Raw genomic sequence first — 22,466 nt, 5'->3', positions numbered from 1 at the left:
CCACTTTTAGAGTGTGGAAGGTAAGGCTCAGGTAAGTTCACTCCTTTGTCAACAGCTGGGGACCCAGAAGTGAAGTGGGAGGTCACAGGGGACATGCACGTGAAGAAGGAACCCTATACATCAACTCCATGATTCTGGATGTGCTGCAAAGCCCAGGAGGCCGGCCAAAGTCAGCGCCTGGTAGCTGCGAGCTGGATCCGGACCCCCTGGACCTGACCCCAGAGCCTGCCTGTTACCCCATCTGTGACTGCCTGACTCCAGCTCATCGGGGGCCCCTGTCTGAGCCCCCCCCCCCCCCAGGTCCCTGCACTCCTCTGCGCACAAACCCTTCTCTGCAACCCGGTTCCTCCGCGCCCTGGAGCAGCCCCGCAGAGGTCCCAACTCCACCGGGAGCCACTGGCCTGGAGTGGGCCGCTTGGGGCCCTGGGCCTCCCGGCGCCTCTGAACCCTGCTTGGTCCCTCGGCCCCTCTACCCGCCGCCGCCCCCAGCCCTGTCACCTCCGCGTCCTTGCGCGGGGTAACCCCAGCCATCCATTCCAGACTGCCATTTGTCTCCATGCTCAGCATCCCGGAGCGTCCCCGGCCCCGTCCTACATGGCGTCCCCACAAGACCCCGTGCCATGTTCCCGCGCCCCTGTCCCCGCGACCCCGGCCCCCGCCTGCCCCCCCATCCAGTCCGGCGTGTCCCCGCACCCCCGGCCCCCGTGTCCCTCCCTTCCGGCGTGTCCCCCCCTCCTCCGGCGTGTCCCCGCGCCCCCGGCCCCCGTGTCCCTCCCCTCCGGCGTGTCCCCCCTCCTCCGGCGTGTCCCCGCTCCCCCAGCCCCCGTGTGCCCCCCTCCGGCGTGTCCCCCCCTCCTCCGGCGTGTCCCCGCGCCCCCGGCCCCCGTGTCCCTCCCCTCCGGCGTGTCCCCCACCTCCGGCGTGTCCCCGCGCCCCCGGCCCCCGTGTGCCCCCCTCCGGCGTGTCCCCGCGTCCCCGGCCCGCGCCCGCTGACGCCATGACGCCGCGGCGGAGGGAGGGGCGGAGCGGGGCCGGCCCGAGAGGGGCGCGAGCGGCGGCAGCGGGCGGCGCGGCCGATGGACATGGGCACGCAGGGCTCGGGGCGCAAGCGGCTCCCCAACCGGGAGCGGCTGACGGCGGAGGACGACGCGCTGAACCAGATCGCGCGCGAGGTAGGCGGCCGGGGGGGGGCCGGGGGCCGGGGGGCGGCCGGGGGCGGCCGGGGGCGCCTCCGCGGCGGTCGCGCCCCGGTCGGCGGGTCGCTCGGTCCGTCCGCCGGCGGCGCGGGCCGGGCGCGGGTCCTTCGGCCCCGGGGACGAACCGGCGACGCCGACCCCTCCCCCACGCCCGGGGCCGCCGTCCCCCTCGGGGAGCGGCGCTGGGGCCGGCGGCTCAGGACCCTCCCCACCGCCCGGGGCCCGCGGGGTCGGGGAGCGAGCGCCCCGCTCGGTCGCGCGGCCTCGTGGGGGTGGAGCGGGCCGACCCCGGAGGCCGGTGGACGGTCCCCGGAGGCCACATGGCCCTGGCGAAACGGCCTGGTTCGTGTCCGTGACCACTGGCCGTCGATTGACACGCAGGTGCAGCTCGGGCATGAGCGTGGTCTCTGTGAATCTTGTCTCTGGACCGAGCCCGAAAGCGGGTCCAGGCGCACGGAGAGGTTTTCGTCCAAGTTTCCTGGGCAGTTTATTGGAACGGCTGGTGATGAACTTGAAGCGTGGCAAATGAAGGGACGCTGTGTGCCTGTCTGTCCCCGTCCGCGCCGTTCCCCCCAAGGGTCCAACCTTTAGGTTAAACTAACCAATGACGCTGGAAAGTTGCACGCAGATGGGCAGCGGCAGCTCCCTGGGGAAGGGGGCCCGTTCCCTGGGCCCCCGTGACAAAGAAACTTGCTACCTGGGGATTGTGTCCGGTGTAAATGCTAACTGCGAAGACTGTATATGCAGGTACAGTTCATCCCCCCATCATGTACTCCCTCCCAAGGGTTCTGTTAGGATGTGGACTTAGTCTGCACAGCACTGGCCTCATGTGGAAAAACTCCCAAGCCACTCAGGCTGCGGGCTCTGATTGCCTCTGATTGCCTCTTCACTGAGGTCTGCTCTATGACCAGTTCTTAGGTGTTTTTGGTTTGCAAATACCCGATTTGGCGTTGATGGGCACGTGGCTATCCAGCGGTGTTTGTTGAATACCGAAATGGATAAAGACTTTGGTTTTCCTCTGTATGAAAAGGAAAAGGGCTTTCCGGGCAAACTCCTATTCATGCCTTAAAACCCACTGGAGATCTGTGTCCTCCGTGAGCCCGCCCAGATCACGGCAGGCAGAGGTCTCCCTGCCTCCCCCAGGCTCCTGTCACTCTTGCCTCCCTGCACCTGGTGTGGTGGTCACTTCGCCTCGGCATAATTTGTTCTCCCTGTAGGAGGTGACACACAGGCAGGCGGTATCTCACTCCCTTTTGTATCCGCAGAGCTCCGCACAGAGTCAGGCGTGTGGTACAAGCTCCTGAGTGTGTTGCATTAATTAACAAACAAAAGAAGTACCAGGAGCTTAAAGTACGTTCTGCTAAATAAAGACGTTGGCTAAAAGTGGTAGCCTGAATATAATCCCCGCTGCTGTGAGGAGTGTCACTTATGTGTGTATTTGACCGAAAGACCAAGCAAGTGTCCTCTGGGAGGCCGGGGGGACTGGTGGTCTCGGCCTTGTCTTTCTGTGGCTGCTTATGGACAAAGGAACAGAAGACTGAGCGCTCGCTAGGTCTGCCTGGTATCTGCTGCTTTGGTTTGGAAGGAGAGGCTGGGGATGCTCCCTGGGTTGACACCCTTGAGGTCCTGAGGACCGGGAACCCGTGGTCCTGCCCCCCAGCCGGGGGGACGCAGATGGCAGTGACAGGTTCAGGCCTGGGAGTCAGACCTGGGCTGTGAAACCGCGCACACGTCCCCCCGGAGGAGCTATGTGATCCCAGGGAAGTGAGTTACTCGACCCCTCTCAGCCTCTGTCTTCTCGTCTCTGAAATGGGGAGAAGAAATCCGCTTTGGCTGTCGGTGAGTAACTAGGTCAATGTGAGATCTTCCCACCTGTCCTCCCATTAAAGCCACAGATGGGGCTGTTACAAGTACTGAGTGGCATGTATCTGTAATGTTGGGAGAAGCAGGTGCTACGTTTTCTGTTTTGCTACTAATTGAATTCTAGGGCCCAACTGTGAAAATTAAAACCGGGATTCAAATGGCGAGTATCTGTTCACCACGGAGTTCTTGAGACTTGCGCTAAAAGTTAACAAAAGTGTCATAAGTTTGGCTCCTTCTTATTTGCTCATCGATTCAGCAGATACGTGCCATGCTCTCCAGACTTCTGTCCCAGGGAGAGTAGGACTCAGGGATGGACCTGAAGGGAATTGCCCTCAAAGAATTGGGTCAGATGGGGCGCCTAGGTGGCTCAGTCGGTTAAGCGTCTGACTTCAGCTCAGGCCACGATCTCACGGTCCGTGAGTTCGAGCCCCACGTTGGGCTCTGGGCTGATGGCTCGGAGCCTGGAGCCTGCTTCCGATTCTGTGTCTCCCTCTCTCTCTGCCCCTCCCCTGTTCATGCTCTGTCTCTCTCTGTCTCAAAAATAAATAAAACGTTAAAAAAAAAAAAAAAAAAGAATTGGGTCGGAAAGGGGCCTGACCTGTAGAGCAATAACTATAACAGAAGACAGGAAGAGAGCTGACGTTACAAGGGCATGGATATTGTGCACTGAAAGTCTGGAAATGAGAGTTCCAGTTTACTGACGGGACTAGGGATGGCAATCCGAGGCGGCTTCCCGGAGGAAATGGCATTTCGAGGTTTTTCTGGAAGTGACAGAAACCCTGACCTGCACTGGCCTCCGCAAGAAGAAACATACTGGCTGCGGTATGGACGCCTGGCCAACCCCACCAGTGGCCCCTTGTCTCCACAGCACCTTGAGGCTGGGCTGTCCTCTTCCGGATGGCCTCATCTCCAGGCTCTTGCTCCTGGAAGACTGGCTGCCATGTTCCCAGACATCCCCCCCCCCACCCCCCCCATGAGCGCACACCCGGTCTCTCTCCTGAGATCTAGAAGCATCTTCCGTGACACATCTCCACGTGGCTCCCTGGCTGCTCCTGAGCCAAACTGTGACCAGGACTGTTGACTCAGCAGCCCACGCTAGTCTCTGTGCGTGGGGGTGTGGGGTGGGGGGGTGTGGGGGGAGTCCTCCCTTAGGACCCGTCAGGCCTATCCTGGCAACGGGGGACGTTGGCTGCCTCTGAAGCACTTGGGGAGGCAAGGGGGCCTGAGTGAACACTGGAGAGGGTTTAAGCAGGTGGCAGGGGGTGGGTGGACGTGGGCCGGGTGTCCAGGAATGTGCCCTCTGGAGAAAAAGGAGCATTCTGGGCCGAGGTGACCTGAGGCCCACCGGCAGGGTCACCGTGCGGGAAGGAGAGCGGGCAGGCAGGGCCCGGTCGGCCGAGGGGTTGGGACCCTCCTGGGTACGTGCCGGAAGCAGTGACCTGACACGGGGCCAGTTGACACACTCCTGGTTCAGATACATTATGGTCTCAGCCGAGGCGGGTTTCTAGTAAATGGAGTTGTAACTTTTGAACACTGTAGATGCATTAGCACGACTAGCTTGTCCCTGACGTGGAACTCGGGCAAGGCGTTGTCAGGAAAAAGGTCCAGGAAGCACTTTGAGACACTCGTCGCCACTGAGGGCGGGAGCAGTGCTTCTCACACCCTGGGGAAAGGTGTTTTGAAAGCAGTTCTATTTTTCTCTCCTACCGCGTTTCACATTCTGCTCAAGGCTTTTGGTAGCATCCCAGATTCTCATCCAGCGCTCTGTCGCTGAGGGAGAGGATACTGCTCTCCGAGTGCCTGGGGCAATTCAGAGTATCCTCTCGAAAGGAGAATCACAGCAACAGAAAAATTGAAAAAGGAAATCGGGGCGCCTGCGGGGCTCAGTCGGCTGAGTGTCCGACTTGGGCTCGGGTCGTGATCTTGTGGTTCACGAGTTCAAGCCCCACGTCGGGCTCTGTGCTGACGGCTCGGAGCCTGGAGCCTGCTTCGGATTCTGGGTCTCCCTCTCTCTCTGCCCTCCCCCGCTCAAGCTCTGTCTCTGTCTCTGTCTCTCCCTCTCTCTGTCTCTCAAAAATAAATAAACATTAAAAGAAAGGTTTTTAAGAATCACAAGCAAGCTGTATTAGAAATGGACTTGTGGGCCCTTTCACCAAGGCGGTGAATGAGTCATCCCCTGCGGCCACACAGACCCTTGTCCCCTTCTCTTCCTCACTCACAGCACAGTGCCCTCTCCTTGACTGTCCCCAGAGCCTCTTCTCTGAGACTGACCCTTGGGTACACGATGCCTACAGGGGCTCAGATCCCTCTTATTGGGGGGGGGGGGGTGTTGACTCCCTGGCCTGTGAGTGTGGCTCCTGGGGGTTCACAGCTGCCCCTTCACTAGAAAGGTGCCCCTCACCACATAGGAGTCACTGTGGGGGTGGGGGTATGACACCCCCCACCCCTGGGGCAGCTGCAGCTGTTGACCGAGGGTGTCAGTGTCCCCTCCCCTTGCTTCAAGGTGGAGCTAACTCTGCTCCAGAGCTCCCCGTGGGACGGGGCTGAAGGCACACTCCCGCGGAGGCCTCCTCCTGCCCCTGCCCCGCAGCTCCCCTCACCCCTCTTCTGCTGCCTGTGGATACATACCCGCATGCAAATCCCTGCCTCAGGCTCTGCTTCCGGGGACCCCAGTTTAGGACAACCCCGGGCTTCATTCTGGGTAGTTCTGTAAATGCAGGATATTCTCATCCTAAATCCTCCTTTCAGTTTACTGCCCAGCCCCCCTCACCCCTTGCTTCCCCAAATAGCCTTCCTAAGTCCGCTTGTCTTGAGGGACCCTGTCTCTTTTCTCCTCCAGCCTCAAGCCAAGCTGGGGGTTGGGCACACAAGTTCTTTTTCAGAATGGTCCTGGAAATCGGGCTCAGTTTGGGGCCTCACCTCCCCCCGGCTCCTCTGGGCCCGTGCCGTCCGGGAGTGAGCCCAGCGGGCCTGACACACACCCCTGGCCCCTTGCTACGCTCCCCTGCCCTCAGGTGAGACCACACTGAGCCCAGTGTTTACCCGAACTTGGTCTTGTTGCTACAGCCTGTTTCCTGTCGTTTGAACTGTCACCCTCATGCCTTTTTCCCAGGTGACATTGTCGTGCCCCCTTCTTCCAGGGGGTGGGAAGGGGCGAGGGGGTCGGATGCCCGGCACGGCACAGGCTGCCCCGCGGGAAGAACCCCCAATTCTAACGCAGCCGCTGAGGAGTAACCCCAGACCCTTCCGGGGCTCTTCTTCCTGAGACAGACACGCACATCCCGGTGTGTCAGCAGAGGGCATCAGGAATGTGACAAGACAGGCGTCCGGGGGGATTTTCATCACCAAGTCTGGGCCGTCAGGGGGTGCACACACTGAGCCCGTGACCGTGGCCTGTCTCGGTGAGTCCCAACGAGATGGTTCCAGTTGGACGTGGGATCAGGAACTCAGCTGTGGACGGGCCTGCGGGTCCCCGATGGCTTGCGGGCCCCGCCCCACAGCTATTTCTGTCAGAGAGCCAGCTGTCTCCCTCTCCCTTTTCTGGGCGACTCTCGTGATTCACCGGCGTCCCGCTTAGGGGCTGCGGCTTGTATTGTGGGTGACACACGGAGATGGCCCGGCGGGTGGGAAATCAGGGGACCCGGGTTCCAGCCGAGGCTGTGGATTGTGCGCCTTGTCAGGGAACAGGATTGGGAAGGGCGGAGGTGGGAGCGGAGGTGGCTTCTGAGGCCTGCGGGTTGCCGGATGCTCCCAGAAGCTTCCCCCATAGTTACATCAAACCCCAGGAGCGGAGTTTAGAGTATGTCTCTGTTTGACAGAGACAGACTCAGAGGTGCTAAGGGTCTGGCCCAAGGTAACCAGGAAGGTGCCAGTTCGACCCCCAGGCTGCCCCCACTTCCTGGATCGATGTCTTGGCTCCAGCCAAGGCCCCGTTGCCCATGGTGTCCTGCAGTCACACCCACTCGCTTCCCATCTCTGGGACTCTTGTCCCCAGCTGACCTCTGGCCACCAGGCGTGACATTTCACGGGAGGGTCGGTACTCTTCTCCCCCGGCTACCCCTCCTTTTGCATTGTCCTTTTGCATTGTCTCGACTCCTAAACCGTCGCGTTTATTGAAGGTAATCTATGTTTTACCCGTGTCCCACATTCTCAGGCCATTCTCCACACAGCAGCTGGGTGATCCTTTTAAAATATGTCAGATCATGTCACTTCTCTAATTAAAACTCTCCAACGGCTTCTCATATCACCCCATCGAGGCCAAGTTCTCAATGGCCTGACAAGACCCTGAATGATCTGGCGATTAGCTCCGTGTCTATAAATAATACACGTGTGCACTCTATCGATTTTCCAAGCGTGGACACTAAGTGCCGGCTTCCTGGCTGGGGGGGGGGGCTGGGGGGGGGGCTGGGGCCCCGCCCTCCTCCCTCCGCATTGTCACACCACAGTCGTGTCGTGTTCGGGGTTATGTCGTAGGACAGCGGACTGCTAAAGAGGATAGTGCGACTGGGGTCAGATTCCTGGGCTCGAGTCCTGGCCCTGCCACGTGCTCCGTGGTTACTTCACCTTGTGGCCCAGGTGCCCCGCACGTAAGGTGGGAAAGTTTCGAGTACACTTCCCGCAAGGGGTTTATGGGGGCAAAGGAGCTATTTCGTGAGAAGACCTCACTCAGCACGAGCCCCGGGTGCAGGGGAGGCTGGTGGTGACGGTGATGTCACGCACCGTGTGGTGCTGTAACGTTTCTGTCCTTGGACAGCTTTCTGCCTTTTCTGGAGTTGATGATTTGTTTTTTTGGTTTTTTCAATTGCGTTTCTGTCTACGTGTCTGTCATAGCCAGTTCTTCAACACCTTTTTGACAGAGCCCCTCACAATACTATTTCCTGTGTGATTCAACAAACCAGACCATATACCATTTCCCCTTCATTCTCTCTTCTGGGACTCGACCCCCTCCCCCAGATGTCTATCCACTCCCCTAGTCTGCTCCGGGCACTCTCAGGACTCATTGGTCATGTCCCTTGACCACGACTCTTTGAGTTTCTCTTGCCACTGTTCAGTTGTTGTTGGATCCCTCTTTGCCAGATTCTATATCGTCTTCTTCCTTGGATTACTATCTCATTTTGCTGGAACGCGTCCTTCGTCCTTTGGTGGCCCTTCCTAAGCGTTCGCGTGTCCGAAAAGGACCATTCTACCCTCATACTTGACTGATAGTTTGGCTGACTGTAGCGTTCTAGGTTAAAAATAATTCTCCAAAGAATGACAAAGATCTCTATGTATTCTTTGAAATTATTTCCAGCATGCATTGTTAACTGAAAGAAGCAATGTGCAGAAAGCGAAAATAGCACGCTGTCCCTTATGTGAGAAGGGTGGGGATTTCTCCGCATTTGGGTGAACAAAGCCTGCAGAGCAAATGGAGTGTGGATGCGAGTGGAAGCAGATTTATCAAGTGTAACTTTTCATACACTTTGGACATGGAACCATGTGACTACCTTGCCTCTTCAATGAAATAAACTAATAGTTCCTAAGAAAGTAAAATTAAAAGCTATTTTCTACCATAATTTAAGAATTTTTTCCCATTTTATTCCAGCTTTCAGGATTGCTTTGAGAATTTTGATGAGTTGTGTATTTTCAGTATCCTGTATGATCTCTGCTTTTACTCTCTAGAAGCTTTTAGAACCTTCTCTTGATCTTTAGCGTTCTGGATCCCCCTGCCCCCCATATATTGAGCATTCATTGGGTTCGTTGGATCTGAACAAAACATGTATCCTAAAATTCTGGGGAATTTTCTGAATTTTCCCTTCTCCATCGTTTCCTCTGTCTCTTTTACAGCAGCTCCTTTGTTGAGAATAACTTCCTTTTCATTCCCATTCTCTAGCTTTTTTCTCTTGGTGATACTTTGTGGGAGATTACTCAACTGTATTCTTCCACTCCTTCTACTAAACGTATCTATTCTATATTTCATTTCAAAAAGGTGGGGTGTTTTTTTTTGGCTGTTATTCTTGGTTCCCTTTTTATGGCATTGTCTCTGATTCTCAAATGTAGCACCTTTTCTTGTCATTCTGAGGATATTAATTTGTTATTGTTGTTTTCTCCAAAACTTTTTTTCTTTTTTTTGTCCGCTGCGTTATGGTCTGTTTCTTTTTGTCCTTTGTTGCAGCCTCTTTTATCTTAAAGCCTCTTGCAGATGTGTGGTGATCCTTGGCTATCCACTCAGAGAATGAGGCACTAAAACATTATGAGAACAATTTGGGCAAAGGCCAGGAGGTGACATGGCACAAGATGGGACCAGGACACCATTGGGGGTGCAGCGGGGCGGCTGAAGTGCTGACATCGGGCATTAAGTAGCTCCTCAGGGCACAGGCACACAGCCTGGATTGGAGCTCAGGTCTCTGGTCTGCAAGGCCAGTGCCCTGGACAGTGTCAGTATTGGAAGGAAATGTTGCCTAATGCTATCAAACCAGACCTCCGTAAGCTGTTTCCTATAGGTAGAGTTTTGTTTTTGATTAAGGATTAAGAAGAACGTTGAAAATTAATACGAGATTTATAACAGGACAGAGTAATCTCTAATGTCCCTACAGCCTGGACAAGGGAACTGGTCATTATGATATTCTTTTACTGAGAGTGGAATAAGGTATCAAATTAGGTGAGCAAACAAAGGGAGTTATAGAAATAAAATTTTCATAGCTTTACCCGTCAAGGATAATTCACTTACTTGTTTGGAACACTCTCTAAAATCTGAGCCGTGAAACAACTATGAGATACCTGGAGAGTTTAGGTAGGCAGAATGTGATATGGTCTTGGCAGTGGGTAAACTCTTGGATCAGCAAGTACGTAAGAGCCAGAGCTGCTCAGGGCCTCCCCTGGAGTATTGCATTGCAATGCTTCCACCCACTTCTTGGCTTGGGGGAGTAAATGAAAAATCACACCGTGGTCGTGATGATAGAAACCTACAGGATCTAACGTTCTGTTTTGCTCTTAAGCTCCATCTCCTAAGTTTATCTATTTTTTTAAGCCATCATCCTTGACTTAATTTTATTTTTCGCTTCCTTTTATGAAATCTCTTAGGCATGGGGGAAGACGCGGACGTTTCCAGGTTGACAGAAAGATTCAGTTTCCATGCTGACTGAACATCTGTTGTGTCTCTACCCTGGATGCCCTAGGATACTGCTTTAAGTTACCCCAGGTGTATTTTAACACCATCCAGAGCAGGGCTGGTTGCTAGGACTTTCCGCAGCGAGGGCAGCGCTCCGTCTCCGTGCTGTGTACGTGGTGGCCTCTAGCCCCGTGTGGCAGCTGAGCACCCGAAATGTGGCCCGTGCCAGTGAGGAACTGCATCTTAAGTGTTACTTAATTTTAATTCGTTTGCATTTCAGTAGCCACCGCGGCTAGTGGCCACCGGATGGGCAGCAGAGGTTCAGAGCAGTGATTTATTCTCTGTTGTAATACAGCGTGATAGAGGTGTGTTCCGTAATGCAGAACAGGGCTCCATGTCACTCGTGGCCAGGCGCCAAGGAGGAGCGTACGGGGGGAGTGGGGGCAGGACCGGCCGACCGCCAGAAGTCTCCATGGACGGTGTCTCCATGGACGGAAGTCTTCATGGACACTCCATGGACGGGTGTCTCCATGGAAGGAGCACCATCAGCCTTCTTAAGTTGGGGGACCGCAGACAGCTTATCACATCTGAGCCCCATGGTTAGAGTCACGAGTTGTGCCCGGGAAACGCAGGGCAGGTGGCCTGGTACACGGTGGGCACTAACTGAGCCCCGGTGGTTTTCTGCCTTCTGGTGGCTGTGTCCACCTCCAGAAAGAGACAGTGGGGGCACTTGACTGGCCAGAATGTGTCCAGAACCGCTCTTCCAGGGGCGGGGGTGCAGCACCCCCTTCCCAGGAGGCGGCCAAGAGGAGGGAGAGCAGACCGTAGGAACGGAAACCCCAGGAAGGCAGGTCCCCGCGTGCAGGGTCACCGACGGCCCTGGGGCTGGTTGGTGACTCTGAGTGAGCGCACAGACATTGGCCACTTCAGCGCCACACGTGTCTCAGCGCCACGACCCTGCGGCTCCCGTAGAATCTAGAGCACGTGTGCAGCTGAACAGACAGATGCAAAGGACCCTCTGTTTTCAGCAGCGTTTTTGCTTCTTGGCCTTGAATTTGAGGATTAAGAGCAAGATGCCAGCAGACTTTCCAGGCTGTCGGGCAGCGACTCCTCGGGGCCGCGGTCCTCACGCTGGAGACCATGGCCACCCCACCTGGCCTTGTCCCGCGTGGTGTATCTCCAGGCTTACCTGACCTCTCAGGAGCCACTCAGTTACCTGCCCATTTGTCACATGAAGCGGTGGCCTCACGGCGCCCCCCTGTCGTCTCGGTTTTTCACATTCTTTCTCTTGCTTTTCTTGTAAGGGGCTTCCCGGCCTCCACGCTGCAGACATTCAGATATTTGAGGGACAGCTCTCCGCTGGGGGTAAGACTGCCCTGTGTGTTGTAGATTTAACAGCATCCCTGACTTTCCCCCCGGGTGACAAACAAAATGGCCCAGACGTTGGCAGGTGCCCCGGGGACGAGACGGCCCCATGGAGAAGCACGTTTGGCATTTTCCTACTGCCGCCCCGGCTCCATGGCTGAGCTGAGCCCCGCTCGCCTCGGCCCCGCAAACCCGACCTTTGCTCAGCCCTGACCCTGGGCCCCGTTGCTCCGTGGGGACAGGGAACACGGGCTGGCCCCCCCCTGCTCTGCGCCCAGTTTCCCCATCTCCCGCTCCCGGAAGTCAGCAGGTGCATCATGCCCTGGAGGGCCCGGGTGGAAGGTCCTGGGAGCAGCTACGGACTCAGGAAGCTGGGACATCAGCTGCAAGTTCGGTGACTCTTCGCCGTGTTCCAGAGTGCACTCGAATGGGTGGCGGGGGCCGGGAGGGTGTGGAGAGTCTACAAGGCGGGCACTGGAACAGACCTTGAATTCTCTCCTCCTTCGGCAGGAACTTCTTGCTGCCCAGGGAAGATGGGTTGGCATGAAGGTGGGAGCTGGTGAGAGCGATCTTTTGAGTGAAAAATCCTAGAGGGCCGAGTGGCTCCTTTCTGCCCGTGGGAGATCCCTTTTCCCTCCAACCTCGGGTATGCTTCAGGCCAACACGGGTCACGTCAGGCCTCGCTCCGCTGGGCCACGGAGTGGGGATGCAGGAATTGAGTCGGCTGGGGCAGCCGAGACTTGCCTTTCCCTCCAGGAAAAGGCCCGAGGCCATGGCTCAGGCACGCCAGGGGTAGCGTGGTGTCCACAAGGCCGCTGCTGAGAGCCGCCGGGCCCAGAGGTCACGCAGCGCCAGGGCTGGCGTTCCGGCCATTGGGGGTCACGTCCCGCACTGGCCCTGCCTCGTGCCTGCTGGCTTCGTGCTGGGGAGACTGAGGACGGGGGGATCGCTGCCAGGAGCTGCCTGGACGCAGAGCCAGGCCCTTGCTCCGGTGAGTCTGCCATCGTCCTGTCACCTGAGGGTGGCATTTCCGTGGGTGCCCGCTGGCTGGGAGGAGAGCAGCCTGGGAGGGGCATCAGGACAGGAAGTGGCCAGGCCTGGAATGACGCTCCCGTCCAGCCTGGGGCCCCCAGACGACGGGGAGCCCGCGCTGCCACATGGTCCCGTGAGAGCCAGACCTCCCGAGTGCACCTGCCTGCACGGCTCCCTCACTCGAAATCCCAGGTGTGCTGCAGGAGGAGGGATGGGGGAGACCACACCTCAGCCTTGCCGGCGGGGGCGGTGCCGGTGGCCCACCAGGGTCCCCCTGGAGAAGGGGGCCGGTGGGGGGGCAGCAGGAGGACCAGCCACGGCACATTTCCACGGGGTTACAATTGTCCCCGCACCTCCTCCACCGACTGAGCCACCCAGGCGCCCCTGTCCCCGCGTCTCCTAAAAGGCACGTTGCTTCGCTGTTCGCAGCTGAACTCCTTCAACTAGATCCCTAGACTGTGGTCCTGTGCAGGGTCCCTGCCAGGTGCCCTGGTGCCATGGCCACGCCCAGCACGACACTTGTTCTTGAGAAAGCGCCCTGCAGCCTGTGTGTCTCCATTCTTCTCCCGAGGACAGAAAATCGGCAGTGTCCCAACACTCTTCCGCCCTCTGCCCTCTCCATTCCCTTGGCCTGAGGGCGTGCGGGGACCCTCAGGCTACAGGGGTGAGGCCGGAGTACTACATGTTAATGTTCTGTGTCGGTCATATTCCCCTCCTTGGCTTAGACCTCCGGCCTCCACTGTCACGTACGATTTGTGAAGGAAGACACGGTAAGCTGTAGCTCTCGCCAACTGAAAATTCAGCGTTAGGATTCCTTTTGGCTTCATAGGTCTTTTCCACTTGGATATTTAGTGCATGGTTTGTTTTTGTTTGGTTTTGGTTTTGGTTTGGGGGTGTTTTGTTTTGTTTTGTTTTTTTTGGTTTGGTTTGATGAACAGTGTCACTACTTTAGTGTATTTTTTCTTTCATAAAGAGTTTTCCAACTTTCCCCGAATGGGACGCGGTCGTTCATAATTATACCGAGTGGTAAACAGAGCGGGTGCACCGCCTGGCACACTGGCAGGCCGGACCCCAGACCATCCAGTTACTGACCTGTTAAAATGACATCACGTAGCAAAGTGTAAGGGGGCGAGCCCCCGGGTGACTCAGTCTGCAAAGCGTCCGACTTCGGCTCAGGTCATGATCTTGGGGTTTATGGGTTCGAGCCCCACATCGGGCTCCGTGCTGACAGCTCGGAGCCCGGAGCCTGCTTCGGATTCTGTGTCTCCCTCTCTCTCTCTGCCCCTCCCCCACTTGTGCTCTGTCTCTGTCTCTCTCTCTCTCTCTCTCTCTCAAAAATAAACAAACTTAAGTTAAAAAAAAATCCGACTGAGTAATTTGAAGATCTAACCAGCTTCATGCTATTGTTCATGAATGGGCAGTGCCCTCTGCAAGTAGAAAGGAGCTCTGGAGAGCTGAACAAAGCCGGTTTGTCTAGGCAGAAGGGGCGGGAAAAGGAAGTCTCTGGCAAAGAGACCGGATTGTCTCAGGCAAGGCCGCCTTCGCGTGGAGGCGGCAGGGATCCATCTGGCAGGTCACTTCCCAGTGCTGAGCAGGCGAATCCGGACCCACCAGCTAAGGCTACGCTCCCGACAGAGGCCGGAACCACAGTTCGGTCGGGTGCTGAGTCTTGCTTTGCTGACACGGGGCTTAGCACACGTGATGCCGTTGGGGGCCTGTTGTCTCTTTTTTGACGCACGTAATAAATGCCATCTCTTACAGAATGTAAATATAAACAGAATATAATTAATTCTGTTTATTCAGTTTTGTATCCAGCTTCTTAAAATTTTTGAGTTATTCCGAGTGAAGATACACCCGGCCCCACGAGGACTTCATAGACAGGGTCAGGCTTCCTTCCTTAGGCCCGTGCCATGTTCTCTGTGGATGGTTTCTTTCTTTAGGAGACGTAGAAGGGGCAGCTCTGTGGCTCGCCGGGTCTGGGACGTGGTCCTTCACTGTCTGGAAGCTTTAATTCCTCGTCTGTAGGACGAAGACAGGGGTCAGTGGGGGGCTCCTGAGAAGGGGCCTCCCCAGCCAGTGCTCAATACGCTCCCCCTCACCTCCCCCTCCTCCTGAGAAGCCTCGCGGCCTGTGCGGCTCCCGCCCCGGGCCCGAGATGTGCACCTAGTGCCCCCCACTCCTCCTGTCACACTCATCCCCTGGGTCGCTGTTTCCTTTTAGCGGCTCTAGTCTCCCCATCAGACGAAGTGCTCTCAGGGGGCTGCACCAGGCCCCATCTCTGGGGGACCCCCAAACCCGGCCTCCAGGAGTCACTCAGGAACCACCTCCTGAACGAACCCGGTCGAAGCTCAAACAAGAGTTCCTCGGCGGTGTGGTGGGACTGCTCTCCTCACTAATATGAAACCTGTGGATGTGGTCTTTTTCTGCGGGTAGTTGGGGCTGCCTCTGTCAGGATCCATGTGTGGATTACACAGACTGGCTTTCACGGATAACCCCCTAAATTCCGAAACCTCATCAGCTGTCACCGTAGGTCAGGAGATAGAATTGTTCCGTCTCCATATCGATAAGCTGGTCAGACTTGATCGGCAAGAGGCCACAGCTGTCCCGGGGCCACACTGAACTCTGCCGCCGAAGCCACATCTGTGTTAGTTGCTTTTGGGTTTCTTGGCACGATGGGTGCTTTCAGTAAGGTGGATGGCATTGTGGGAAATCCCCCAGAAACCAGCGAAATAAAATTTCCTCCTGATTCCCATGATTGGAGGTATTTTGTACACCCGTAAGAAAACACAACATAGAGGGTCAGAGTTGGACTCTGGGTCAGAAGACCTGGGTCTGCGGTCTGATGTCCCCATTTTCTGACTTTGCCACCTCGGACAATCCACACGGCCCCTCGGCGTTCCCATCTCTAAAGTGGAGGTGATGATGTATGGTCACGAGGACCAGATGAGGGGATACACACGTGACGCTCGGGACAGGGACTCCTGCCGCTCATTAGGACCCCCACGTCTCCCCTACACACCCCTCTGAAACGAGGCAAGGGTGGTGTGGCCACAGATCACGTGTGTTCAGTGGCCACTTGCCTGCCACCCACATTAAAAGAGATCCGGACGGAGAGACAGAGGCTTGGCTCCCGCCCTCAGCTGCAGGCTCCAGGCTCCAGCTCCAGGCTCTGCTCTAGGCTCTAGGCTCCAGGCTCCAGGCTCTGCTCTAGGCTCTAGGCTCCAGGCTCCAGGCTCCAGGCTCCAGGCTCTGCTCTAGGCTCTAGGCTCCAGGCTCCAGGCTCCAGGCTCCAGGCTCTGCTCTAGGCTCTAGGCTCCAGGCTCCATTCTAGGTTCCAGACTCCAGGTTCCAGGCTCTGCTCCAGCTCCAGGCCCCAGGCTCTGGGCTCTAGGCTCCAGGTTCCAGGCTCTGCTCCAGGTTCCAGGCTCCAGGCTCTGCTCTAGGCTCTAGGCTCCAGGCTCCAGGCTCCAGCTCCAGGCTCCAGGCTCCACTCTAGGCTCCAGACTCCAGGTTCCAGGCTCTGCTCCAGCTCCAAGCCCCAGGCTCTAGGCTCTAGGCTCCAGGCTCCAGGTTCCAGGCTCTGCTCCAGGTTCTAGGCTCCAGGCTCCAGGCTCTAGGCTCCAGGCTCTACTCTAGGCTCCAGGCTCCAGGCTTTCCTCCAGGCTCCAGGTTCCAGGCTCCAGGCTCTAGGCTCTGCTCCAGCTCTAGGCTCCAGGCTCCAGGCTCTGCTCTAGGCTCCAGGCTCCAGGCTTTCCTCCAGGCTCCAGGTTCCAGGCTCCAGGCTCCAGGCTCCAGGCTCTGCTCCAGGCCCTACCTTAGGCTCCAGGCTCCAGCTCTAGGCTCCAGGCTCCAGGCTCTAAGCTCTACTCTAGGCTCCAGACTCCAGGCTCCAGGCTTTCCTCCAGACTCTAGACTTCAGGCTCCAGGCTCCAGACTCCACTCTAGACTCCAGACTCCAGCTCCAGGCTCTATTCTAGGCTCTAGGCTCCAGGCTCCAGGCTCTGTTCTAGGCTCCAGGCTCTAGGCTCCATGTTCCAGGCTCTCCTCCAGGTTCTAGGCTCCAGGCTCCAGGCCCCAGGCTCTAGGCTCCAAGCTCTGCTCCAGCTCCAGGCTCCAGGCTCCAGGCTCTGCTCCAGGCTCCAGGCTCCAGGCTTTCCTCCAGGCTCCAGGCTCCAGGCTCTGCTCCAGGCTCCAGGCTTTCCTCCAGGCTCCAGGCTCTGCTCCAGGCTCCAGGCTTTCCTCCAGACTCTAGGCTTCAGGCTCCAGGCTCCAGCTCCAGACTCTAGGCTTCAGGCTCCAGGCTGCCTAACTAAGGAAGTGGGTGGGTTTGGGTACCTGGCGACAAACCGCATTCAGTTTTGGCCTCCTTAACTATAAGGAGGGACCAGGGGCTGCCAGTCTCACAGCCTTCACATGGGGCACACGGGAGAAAGTATTTGAGATAATGCACGCGAAGTCTCAAGGGCTTTGCAAATGTAAGGTGGTGGTGGCATTGTTGTCAGAAAAGTGCAAAAAAGATGCTTAACACCTGGATGTTTCAGGCTGGTTTGTAGCTGCTCCCGAACTTGGAGCAGATGCTCACTGGCCCTGGGAGTTGTGCATTTTTCTTTACACAGGGCACTCTCTATTTTTTGGTGGTGATGCTGCTTTCTTCTAGAAACAGGGGAGGGCACAGGTGCAAGCCTAGTGTGGGAGTCAGGAGAGGTCCCAGTGTGGAGGGGAAGTGCTGGAACCAGTGTCTTTAAAGGTCCACCTTTACTTGGACCTTGCCGTAAAGGCCTCTCTCTGGCTGGCTGCCTTCTCTTGCGTTCCGTGGATGCTAACTGCACGGCAAACGTGCAAAGACCACCGGTGCCTCGTGGGGGGTGGGGCTCAGGTCAGCCTGTCACCTAGATGGTTCCAGCCCCTCAGCTGGGGATGCTCACAACAGCCTCTCTGAAGTAAGTACCTGTTGCGTTGCTTGACCAACTTTGAGAAGACAAAGCACGTTGGGCTGGGATCGAGGGTGGTCGATGGCACCTCCGATCAACGGCCCTCAGACCGTGGCCTCCAGACACAGTACCCACGCCACTTGGAACGCGTTAAGAATGCGGCTTCTCAGTGTCCCCGCTCCTGAATCAGAGCCTCTGGGGGTGAGCCCGCCCTCCAGGTGATTCTCACGCACACCCAAGCTTAGAAGGTCCGCCTCAGATAAGCTGATGCCACTGGGGGTCTGATCACAGAGCCGGAGAATAGCGTTGACGCCAATATTCCTGGTTAGAACACTATGGCTTTTTCCTGCCCAAGCGCCCGAGGACTGGCTGAGTTCTTTCAGCCACAGAGAGGAGTATTATCATGACCTTCAGGCTGGCAAAGCCGCTGCTGAGAAGATGCCCTTTCTGAGAGCCTCCCCGCTCCCCAGACAAGAGGCTGGGGTGGCCTCCTACCCCAGAGGGCGGCCTCTGGGCACACAGCACACACCTGGTTGTGGTGGGGGAGCGAGCGAGTTCGTGGAGGGATGGACAGATGGGTCGTGTTAGCCCTACTTCAGGAACACGTGAACCTTCAGTTACTTTGAAGCCAGAGCGAGAGTCCAGAGATCAACAGTGGTCACCTATGCGTGAGTGAAGATTTACCAGAAAGCTGTGGCCAGCGGGGTCGACTTCGGCCAGGGGTTGAGCCCCTGCAGGGTGCAGATCGGTTATCTGGGCCAACACAGTGAGTCGCCTGTCCCCTTTCATGTGATAGGACACGGAAGGAGCGGAAAAGCAGGCGGCTTTCTGCCCCTGCCCCGGTCACCTGACGTTTGCTCCCTCTTCCCGGCTCCCTGTTTTTGGTGACCTTTTCTCTCTTGTGTTTCTCCGTTGACTCTCCGTGTTATGTGTGCACTTGGAAAAAATCTCTGAGTGATCCAGGTGAGGGGGCTTTGGTTTCATCGGGCGGCGTGGGGGCGATTAGGTTGCTCTGCCCGCTGCCAGCACAGTGAGCTGGCATGCCCTAAAAAGGCATGCACGGTGTCCAGGAAAGCGCTCCTGAGGTTGATGGCACTCTCCCAGGGGCTGAAGAAACTTGGACCGTGTTTGTAGAACATTCTATTGTGTGGCTTCCCTGTTGGGGCACAGGGTTCGGACTGGAGGAAGTTAGGTGTATTATTAATATACCCTGCCAGGTGCAAAAAATAGCTGTCTTTGCCTGACCTTAACCTCACGTACGAGCCGTGGTTCTGGAGAGCCGTGTGCACACCAGGAGCCACTGCAAACATCTGGAGGGGTGGGGTCAAGGGGGTTGGAGGGGCATGCAGGTGGAAGTTGAAATGAAGAAATTTGGACGTGTGCCTCTGCCCCAGAAAGTTTAGCTAGACTGATCTTCGAGAGAAGTCATAACCTGTCCTGAGCAATGTTTTTCGTTAACTAAATCACAGACTTTGTATGGGTTTCCCAGTTTTTTGAGCAAAGTCTTTTTTCTGTCCTAGGATCCATTCATGCAGGGACCCCACGTTGCATCTTGTCCCGCTGTCCCTTTGTCTCCCGCAGTCTGTGACGGTGTCTCTACTTTCCTCGTCTTCCGTGACCTGGGCACTTCTGGAAAGTAGCAGATAGGTGTTCTGTGGAATGTTCTCATTCTGGATTTGCCTGGTTAGACTGAGGTTGTGGATTTGAGGGAAGAATTTCATGGAGGTGAAGTGCCCTCTTGCTCACATCACATCGGGGGATGCACGATGGCACACGACTTATCACTGACGGTGTTGACCTGGACCGCTGGGCTAAGTGGGGGAGGGTCTGCCAGGTTCCTCCACTGTACAGGTACTTCCCCCTCCCCCCAGCTCTGTTCCCTGCAAGCGAGTTCCTCCTAAGTCCAGCCACACTCGGACAGAGGACTTCAGCTCCATGTCCTGAAAGAATGTGTGATCCTAGGTTGAAACCTTCACCATAATTAGTAAATTTCAGATTGATATCTTTGAGGCTGTGCAAATGTCCTGTGCCTTCCTGAAGTCCGTCAGTGGACTTCTGTAAGTGTGAATGCCAAAACCAGATTACTTGGTGAGACCAGTGAACTCGAGAGGAGGGACTGGGAAGCCCTTGAATGTGTTGTGGTACCTGACGTGGCCTGATTGTGACCCAACCCCGTGGCCGTTGCCTTTTTCCCTCACTGCTGGGACGCCGGCTGGCTCTCTGGGTCTTGCTAGCACCCTTCTGTGTTCTGCTCACTGCTGTGGATGTGGATACCCCAAACCTTCCTTCCCCACTCCCAGAGGCCCTCTTCTACTTTCACTGGAGGAGCAGAAAGGGACAGGTCCATGGGGCGCCTGGGTGGCTTAGTCGGTTGAGCATCCGACTTTGGCTCAGGTCATGATCTCATGGTTCATGAGTTTGAGCCCCACGCCGGGCTCTGTGCTGACAGCTCAGAGCCTGGAACCTGCTTTGCATTCTGTGTCTCCCTGTCTCTCTCTCTGCCTGTTCCGTGTTCATGTTCTGTCTCTCTCTCAAAAATAAATAAACATTAGAAAAGTTGTTTAAATACTTTATTGCTAAAAACTGCTGTCACCTGAGCTCTCAGTGAGTTAGAATCCTCTTGCTGGAGGAGTATCTTGCCTCGAAGTTCACGGCCGCTGACTGATCAGGGTGGTGGCTGTGGCAATTCCCCAAAATAAGACAACAGTGGAGTTTGTGGCCTCAAATGACTTCTCCTCACAAACGATTTCTCTGTAGCATGTGATGCCGTTTGACGCCATTTTACGCACAGTAGGAATCTTTCGTCACCGGAGTCCGTCCCCTCAAACACGGCCACGGCTCTATCGGCTCAGTGTATGCATCTTCCAGGTCCTTTGTGGTCACGTCAACAGTCTTCACGGCATCGTCACCAGCGGCAGATTCCGCCTCAAGAAACCACTTCCCCAAGAAGCAACTCCTCCTCCGTTCAAGATTTCCCCCAAGACCGCGGCCACACACTCGGTCCCATCATCAGGCTCCGCTTGCGATTCTGGTTCTCTTGCTGTTTCCACCCCGTCGGCAGCGACTTCCTCCACGGAAGGCTTGGACCCTCCATGTTGTCCGTGTGGGCTAGAATCAACTTCTTCCAAACTCTTGTGAATGTTGGTATTTTGACCTCTTCCCGTGAACCGTGAATGTTCTCAATATAAGACAGAGAGTGGTGAATCCTTTCCAGAGGGGTTTCAGTTTACCTTGCCCAGATCCCTCAGAGGAATCACGATGACACTTGTAGCCTCATGAAATGTAAAGACTTGAAAGTCAAGACGACCCCCTGATGCACGGGCTGCGGAATGGGTTCTGTGATAGCTGGCAGGAAAACAGCATTCGTCTTGTTGTCCTTCTCCATCGCAGCTCTTGGGTGACCCAGTACGTTGTCAGTGAGCACTAATATTTTGAAAGGAGTCTCTTTTTTTGTTCTGAGCCCTGGGTCTCAACAGTGAGATTAAAATATTTGGAAAACCACGTCGTGAACAGACGTGCACTCATCCAGGCTGTGCTATTCTGCCTACGGGGCACGGGTGGAGTATATTTCCCATAATTCTGAAGGGCCCCAGGATTTTCAGGACGGTGAACGGGCACTGGCATCAATGTCAAGTCCCCAGTCACACCGGCCCCTGGTAAGAGAGCCTGTCCCCCCCCTGCGGCTCTGGAGCCAGGCGTTGACGTCTGCTCTCCAGCGTGAAAACCCTCGATCACGTCTCCTTCCAGCAGAAGGCGGCTCCGTCCACACCGCCCGTCTGTTGTTTAGGGCAGCCGCCCCCACCATCGTCCTGCCGGGTCTCCCGGAGAACTTGCCGCGGCTCCGGCACGAGCACTCGCAGCCTCACCTTACCCTTGCACTTCTGTGTTACGGACACGCTTCTCTCCTGAACCAACCCCTGCTCGCTCCAGACTTTCCTCCGGCAGCCTCTCACCTCCCGGCCTTCACGAGGAGCGCCAGGGCCTTGGTCTGGATTGGCCTTTGGCTTACGGGAACGTTGTGGCTGGCTGGGTCTTCTATCCCGACCACCAAAACCTTCTCCGTACCAGCAATAAGGCTGTTTTGCTTTCTTACCATCCGTGTGTTCACTGGAGCGGCCCTTTTAATTTCCCCAAGAACTCATCTCTCGCGTTCACAACCTGGACGACCGTTCGGTGCGAGAGGCCCACTTCCGGCCTGTTTCAGCTTTCCACCGGCCTTCCTCACCGAGCTTCCTCAGGTCTGGCTTTTGATTGAAAGTGGGAGACGTGCGACCCTTCCTTTCACTTGGACACGTAGAGGCCATCGTAGGGCTATTAACTGGCCTAAGTGCAATAGGGTTGTGTCTCAGGGAACAGGAAGGCCCGAGGAGAGGTGGAGACGAGGCAGTGGCCGGCGGGGGGAGCAGACAGAACACACACAGGACATTTATCGATTCAGTTTTCCGGCTTATATGGGCGCGGTTCGCGGTGTCCCCAATGACAGTAGTGACATCCGAGGTCACGGGTGACAGATCACCACGACAAATATTATAATGAACAAGTTTGAAGTATTGCGAGAATTACCCAAATGCGACAGAGACACAAAGTGAGCAGACGCTGTCGGAAAATGGTGCCGATAGGCTTCCTCGGCACAGGGTTGCCCAAAACCTTCAACTTGTAAAAACTGGAGTATCCGCGAGGCACAAAAGGCGAAGCACAATGAAACGGCGTAGGCCTGTAATGGTGAGTGATAGACCGTGAGAGAGATCGAAGAAAATGCAGACCGGACCATTCGAGACTAAATGTCTGGATTGCAGAGAACGACAAGCCTCTCTGTAGAAAGCACCGGGGCTAAGTCACATGCAGCAGAGTTGGCGAGGTTCTCCGGGAGCGTCAGGAATTGCATCGGTGCTGGCCTAGGTAGGGCTCTCGCGCTCTCTCTCCCTCAAAAATAAATCATAAACATTAAAAAAAGTTTTGTTAATGGGGTCACAACAGTGAGGCCCTGACCCA

General features: G+C 56.3%; 1 protein-coding gene across 42 annotated transcripts in view; it reads left to right on the top strand.

Annotated features, from left to right (window-relative positions):
* The first annotated feature begins 1,016 nt into the window (after positions 1-1,016).
* The window catches only part of LRRFIP1 (LRR binding FLII interacting protein 1), a 139,689-nt gene continuing 118,239 nt past the window's right edge, over positions 1,017-22,466 (top strand). For 17 of the 42 annotated variants that reach the window (XM_053903176.1, XM_053903165.1, XM_053903171.1 and 14 more), the window contains exon 1: positions 1,019-1,172. In XM_053903176.1, coding sequence (XP_053759151.1) covers positions 1,077-1,172 — 96 coding nt within the window. In that variant the 5' untranslated portion in view covers positions 1,019-1,076. Of the gene's footprint in view, positions 1,173-22,466 lie in introns of all 42 variants that reach the window. The other 25 variants (XM_053903284.1, XM_053903188.1, XM_053903224.1 and 22 more) reach the window with 4 other exon arrangements.

Source organism: Panthera pardus, unplaced genomic scaffold, assembly GCF_024362965.1.
Source record: "Panthera pardus isolate Hobbes unplaced genomic scaffold, ASM2436296v1 HiC_scaffold_10, whole genome shotgun sequence".
In the NCBI taxonomy this organism is placed as follows: domain Eukaryota; kingdom Metazoa; phylum Chordata; class Mammalia; order Carnivora; family Felidae; genus Panthera; species Panthera pardus.
Note: the sequence above shows the minus strand (reverse complement) of the source record. Positions and strands in the feature narration are given on the sequence as shown.